General features: G+C 46.1%; 1 protein-coding gene across 1 annotated transcript in view; it reads right to left on the bottom strand.

Moving 5' to 3' along the window:
• Positions 1-6483, bottom strand: part of LOC111981443 (G protein-activated inward rectifier potassium channel 1-like) — a 94494-nt gene extending 88011 nt beyond the window's left edge. The window contains exon 1 of the mRNA XM_070449380.1: positions 6304-6483. Coding sequence (XP_070305481.1) covers positions 6304-6468 — 165 coding nt within the window. The 5' untranslated portion in view covers positions 6469-6483. The remainder of the gene's footprint in view (positions 1-6303) is intronic.
• Positions 6484-6492: the final 9 nt, after the last annotated feature.

The raw sequence follows: 6492 nt of genomic DNA on the forward strand, positions 1-6492 counted from the left end.
TGGCACACAACACATTTATCACAGCATTTTAAACTCCCAACACTTACATCCACACTCTCTGTGTTAGAAGGGGGGTAGTTGTTCATTGTCTATTGTCAGCACACACACACGACTGAACAACACAGCTTACAGACACTACATCACACAACAGACACACCACACACGACAGCACAAACACACAATCTGTATCATGGTGTTGGCCATTTCACACACACACGCGCTAGAGACACACCACTACATCATCCCAAGCGTCAGATGGCAGTGATGTAGGGTAAACACTACCACTGGCTCTCATCCCGAGTGAGTTTATTACCGGACGCAATAAGGACAGCACGGTGTGAAAGTGTGTTGTTGCCTGAAGGTTTGCTGGGGGAGGGTGTTTTATTTCTTCACATACACTTCACGCCAGAGAAACCATTGTGACCCGTGAGTGATATAGAATTTGTGGATTATGTGGAAGCGCGAACGCAGACTGGACACGGTTTGGCTTTGGGCAGTTGGTAGATATCCCTGGAGACAAAAAAATAACAGCAATGTGGTCATTTGATCTGGGTAAACCTGGGGTTTTAATTACGTTGACTGTGCTACACACAGCTGGAGGTATGATAGTAGCAGGGGTACTCACAGGAGCCACAATTAGACTAGGTCTTTTGTTACTAAGGGTTAGGGTTAGGGTTTCTCCAATCGCAATCCCTACTCAGGTTTTTTAGTGTGGAACGGTAGGGTGGTGGTGACTCGTGGAGGCACTGTTACATGTAAGCCTATTTTGGCCAATGGCACAATTATAGTGACGGCTCCGGGAGTGCTAGTCTATACCAGTGCTATGAGCATTTAACTCCACAGTGAGCAAACAGATTACGCGATCAACGACAGACAGACCACGACAGAGAGAAGCCTCAACTAGACTCACAGTTTAGCATTACAGAACAGTAGACCCTATTAGAAATTTCAGAGTGGTGAATTAATACTATTTCCAGAAATCTCGCCGTTTTCCCACTGGTCTACCATCGGCGCCGATGGCAAGCGTTTCGATTCAATCAGACCCTCTTCATTTCCTCAGCACAGCCACCTGAACCAGGGACCCACTCCAGTACCTTAATCACCTACGAATGCTATACGCGTCGCCTGCCTGCCGCTTGGGTTTTCGGCCCTGGCCCGAATTAATGAGAGGCTTATGAAGAGGTCCAGGCGGAGTGTGGAGATGACATACAGGATGACAAGGCTACTTTTAAAGGCCAGCAATGCTAGAGTTTCCGTTGCTAGCGCCTGTATCTCAGGCGCATTGAGTGCATCGTGTCACTTGCGGGGGGTGGATAAGACTTCGAGAAGATGATATTGGTTGGTCGGTTGGTGGTGTTTGTGTGGTGTGTGTGTGGTGTGGTGTGTTGGTGTGTGTGTGTGTGTGTGTGGTGTGTTGGTGTGTGTGGTGTGTGTGTGTGTGGTGTCGTGTGTGTGTGTGTGTGTGTGTTGTGGTGCTGTGTTTCCAGTAACTACTCTAACAACCACCCCATTTATATATTAATTTATCAATAATTACTTACGCTTGTCAGTCCTTTTTGTCCACCCAGTCGATTTAAGCTTCTTTGAGGATATTTCTGAGCTTATTCCGCATGAGCGATGGAACTCATGCTGAGTACAGGGCGCTAGAGGAAATTGGATTGCCTAATATGTCTGGTTCATGTTCCGAGTCATCGTCCACACTCCATGCCTGGGCCTCTCAAAAGCCCTCATTAATCGGGCAGGCCGAGCGAGCAGGCAGGCGACGGTGCATGTGGTGATTAAGGTACTGGACGCTGTCCTGTTCCTGGCTCTGAGGAAATGAAAGAGTTTGTTTGAAACGCTTCACAGCGAGAGGAGGACGCAGGGAAAACGGCCACGGAAAGGATTTCTGTTGAAATAGTAATATCCACTCTGAAGTTCAAATAGGCTGTGTCGTAATGCATAGAACTGGAGTCTAGTTAGCTCTCTCTGTCTCTTGTCCTTGAATCGGTTCTAATGTGGAGTGTTAATGCTATAGACTGTGACAGCACATCCGGTCACAACTGCCATGGCCAAAATAGGGCTTAATGTACCAGTGCTGACAAGAGCCACCCTACTATTTCACTTAAAAACCTGAGAGGGATTCCACAATTTGGATGAACCGGTAACAAGACCTAGTTCTAATGTGGCTCTGTGAGTGACCTTGTATCTATGAACCCTCCAAGCTGTTGAGTAACATAAAGGTTAACGCAAATGCTCTTTGCTTTATTTTTGTCTCCATGGGGTGAACATCTGCCACTGACAGCACCGTGTCCCATCGCGCTTCCGCGTTCTCAACATTCCACTTCTATATCCCTCACGGGTCACATGGTTCTGGCAGTGAATGTAAGAATAAAACACACTCCGCACACACATCAACACACACTCACACGTGGTTCCTCTTAATTGCCTGCGATAACAAAGGCGGGATGAAAGGTCCACGGTGTAGTGTTAACTGTCATGCCTTGGTTGGGCATGATGTAGTGGTGTAGTCTGCGCGTGTGTGTGTGTGTGTGTGTGTGGTGTGTGTTTGATGTTGTGGTGGTGTGTTGTGTTGGTGTGTGTGTGTGTGGTTGTGTGTGTGTGTGTGTGTGTGTGTTGTGTGTGGTGTGTGTGTGGTGTGTGTGTGTGTGTGTGTGTGTGTGTGTGTGTGTGTACCCACATAAATAACTACTCTCAGAGCATTAACAACATCAGACATGTCAGCGCTTGAGGATCAATGTCTGCGCAACCTTAACCTCGTTAGCTTTCACAGCTTTTCACAGCCCACACTTAGAATTGCATCTCTCCCCTGATTGGGCCGAACTGGAAATCATTGGAACACATTTAACCTTGAGGGAAAATGATTTTTCCTGCGCGTTGTGAAACTGACTAGGAAACAACTCAGGGCCTAGAGAACTCTCTCTCTCTCTCTCTCTGTCTCTCTCTCCCTCTCTCTCTCTCTGTGTATTTTATATTACAGCAATTTCTCTTCTCTTTCTCCATTCAGCTGTGCCTCTCTCATATTTTGGTGTGAGAGCGAGGAGCGTTCCAGCAGGATGCACTCGGAGGCTTACAGAGTCTGCCTGGCCCTGCCAGCACCAGCTCTGGGTTTGGATAGCTCTGATTGGTCTGTTTCTGTGCCCTGTGAGATGGAGCATCGCCCTTCTGCTCTCTGCTCTCCTCTAGTAATCAGCCACACCACKTCAGCAGCGCTGCATTACGCGAGGCTACACTACGCTAGTCAACACAACACTTTCCCCCAAACAACAAACAAGTAGCCTAGCTACCAGCGATCAGGCCGGCATTCGACAAGGACTGGACTGTCGCTTGGCTCAGCTAGCTCACAGAGCCAGTCAAATCATTCAGCAAAAGTCTTATAAAATAAATCTTTGCATAGGCCTATATTCACGGTTACTGCCTGCAGAATTGGCCCCGCTGCTTTTTGGATGTGGGTTCTGTGGTTGGCTGTGCGATTGGTGGGTTTGATTGAAGTGAGCGGTCCTGGCTGGAATGAGATGTGGACTGTGACTGACAGACGTGGGCACAAGGACCAGATGCCTTAACTACACCATGTTGTAAACCCAAACAGTAGTCCTGCCAAAACTGCCTGCCCATCTTCTCCTCTGTCTTTTATGAGCATCTAAATGAGCAGCTGTCACTGCCACACACACACACCTATGTACACACATTCTGCACAGTCCTACAGTATGTATGTATGTATGTATGTATGTATGTATGTATGTATGTATGTATGTATGTATGTATGTATGTATGTATGTATGTATGTATGTACAGTATGTATGTATGTATGTATAAATGATGGGACTTAACTGAAGAATGAATACAGGAGTTCATCAGGACTTTGCTTTTCTCCAACCGATGTGTGCTCTATTTGTCTGATTGTTGTCAAGTGGTTCTAGCACCTTATGCAATATGCCAGGTCATGTTACGGTGTATATTTATGAACATATGGCAAGTCAATACCTAAATGGAAGGTGGAAAGGACTATGTAAAAACCTGTACAGATTTGTGAGTGGGGGAACAGGTGGAAGAGGGGCACGATCAACAGCACCACCATCATCCCTCTACTAGTACTGCACTGACAAAATATACACATTTATTTACTAACAAAATAGCATGATTCCTGGGAAGAAATGTTTCATTTTTCATGACTATAATTCATGTTAACCTTTACAACTGTTTTAATGTGATTCATTTCTGAGTCATTTGTTTTTWGATATGTTTTCCCAAAACTAGGAGGCTTATTTGTACATTTTTGTGCCGGCTAAAGGGTCTTTGAAGTGAAAGTAGCACAGGGCTGTGCTGTGAAGCCTGACAGCAGAGTAACAATAGGAAAGAGCCCAGAGCACTATGTCGGTTGTATGGATGGTACCTCAAAGAGAGAAAGAGAGAGCAGGAGAGGAGGAAGGGGATGATGTTTATTCTTTCATTTTTTTTCCCCTTTGTAGTCAGAGAGAAAAGGTGAGCGTGGGTTTCTTACTCGTGCTCAAAGTGCCTGCCTGCGCTTCACATATTTCATGGCGCAATCTCGGTGTTTGCCTCTCATAGCCTCACCGCTGAGCACACGCTGGTTGAATCAAAGTTGTTTCCACGTCATTCCATTGTGCACAGACGTTGAATGGATGTTGAATGGACGTCTGTGCCCAGTGGGTACTTTCTTTCTCTCCCGTCCTCCTTTTTCCTCTCAAAATACACCCACCCTAGGAGAGCTTTATATTGTGACAGCGCCTGGGTCTGTGCTTGAGCCCTATTCAATTATTACACAGGCTAAATCAATCAACAAACTAGCCCTCCAGTAAATGACCAGCCATTTGGAGAACCGTGCACCCTGTCACAGGTGTGGTGCACCCCTCCAGCTGCTGTAAATGGTCTGCCTGGGAGGCTGAGCGAGAGGATGGGGTGCATCCCAGAGAAACACCCTTCTTGGGGCTATCTATTGTGTCTGTTCTGACTGTGTGCGTAGGAGGCTGTTCTCTTTGGGGACTGCCTGGCTGTGACTGTAGAGTGGTGGGGTTCTCCCTGAATCTCTCTCTCTCCCAGCCACACTGGATGTATGTATTATTAAGTTGACCCGCGGTATGTTCAATGTGCTGATGTGTTCGCAGTGGGGGAACACATACCTAAACAAGCTCAAAGTGTGTGTGTGTGTGTTGTTGTGTGTGTCTGTGGATGCTGTGTGTTGTGTGTTGTGTGTGTGTGTGGTGTTGTGTGTGTGGTTGTGTGTGTGTGTTGTGTGTTGTGTGTGTGTGTGTTGGGTGTGTGTATTCCAGAAACAATGTTATTGCCTCTCTTTGGTTTCATATCGATGTGTCTCTACAAAGTCCTATTCAAACATCACATTGTAAAACAGACCGTACAACATGAGAGTGAAGACGAAAGATGTATCCACATGCACTATACATATGATTTATTCCTTTACTCCAGGGTCTTAAGTCCAGGGCCACTTTTGACCTGACATCATGCTTGATCGGGGTGAGCAGCATGTATGGCTGATGATGATTTGTTTCTGTGTGTTTCATGGCTGGAGTTTTAACTGTCAAACGCCAGCCTGGGAGCCCAGATCTCTGTCAGAGCAGCTCACTGATACACAACCGTGTCCCGCAGTTAAACCACCTGCTCTTCTAAATGTCACTGGCTGAATGGTGACTGATGTCGGACATGCTGTAGCTGCGCCACTGAAGACCTCTCTCTCTCTTTCTCTCTCTCTCTCAACCCCTCTCTGTCTCTCTCTCTCTCCTTTCAGACCCTGCCTTGGACACGTCTGTCACTCAGCCGAAATACAATCTCACTACTAAGGATCATGGTATACAATCTTAAGCCTTTTTTTGTTTAACAAGGCACAAACTGTCGACTAAGAGCTGCTTATAATTAAGCTTAGAAAAATAAGATGAATCAATATCTCTGATATGCAACTGCTATCATAGTGCAGGGAGACTCCTATAGGTTTACTCTATTCAACGTGATTACGTGTGTTACATTTTCTTGTGCTGTTTGTTTGCCACTTTCAGGTTGAATTGATTGTTTGTCACAGCATTTTAGGACCCCAAATGCAGACGGGGTGATGGAGAAGCACATACTGTATAGGCTATGTGAAATAATGAATGCGAATATAATACATGATAATTAGTTACGCACATTAAATATGACATTAGCACACACCATCTTGGCATTTTATGCCTGGGAGTTTAATTTTCACCTACCGCTAAAGGCTTTTAGTAGAGAATTATCACCGTGGGTCATTTTATGAACAGTTGCCTAAATACCCCGGTGGTGCTTGTTTACCTTTATGAGTTTGCATCTGATCTGCGCGGACACCATATGGCTGTTTCGCAGGTTGCCCACGCGGAACATGAGGCACAGTTTCCCGTCGCGCTGCGAGATCACTGAGTCCTGGCTAAACATAAGCGTCTCTGCGCGCTTCTTGGGCTGGGACATTTTAATGAACATGCAGCCGATCAGAAAGGCGTCCAC

This window comes from Salvelinus sp. IW2-2015, linkage group LG20, assembly GCF_002910315.2.
Source record: "Salvelinus sp. IW2-2015 linkage group LG20, ASM291031v2, whole genome shotgun sequence".
NCBI lineage: Eukaryota > Metazoa > Chordata > Actinopteri > Salmoniformes > Salmonidae > Salvelinus > Salvelinus sp. IW2-2015.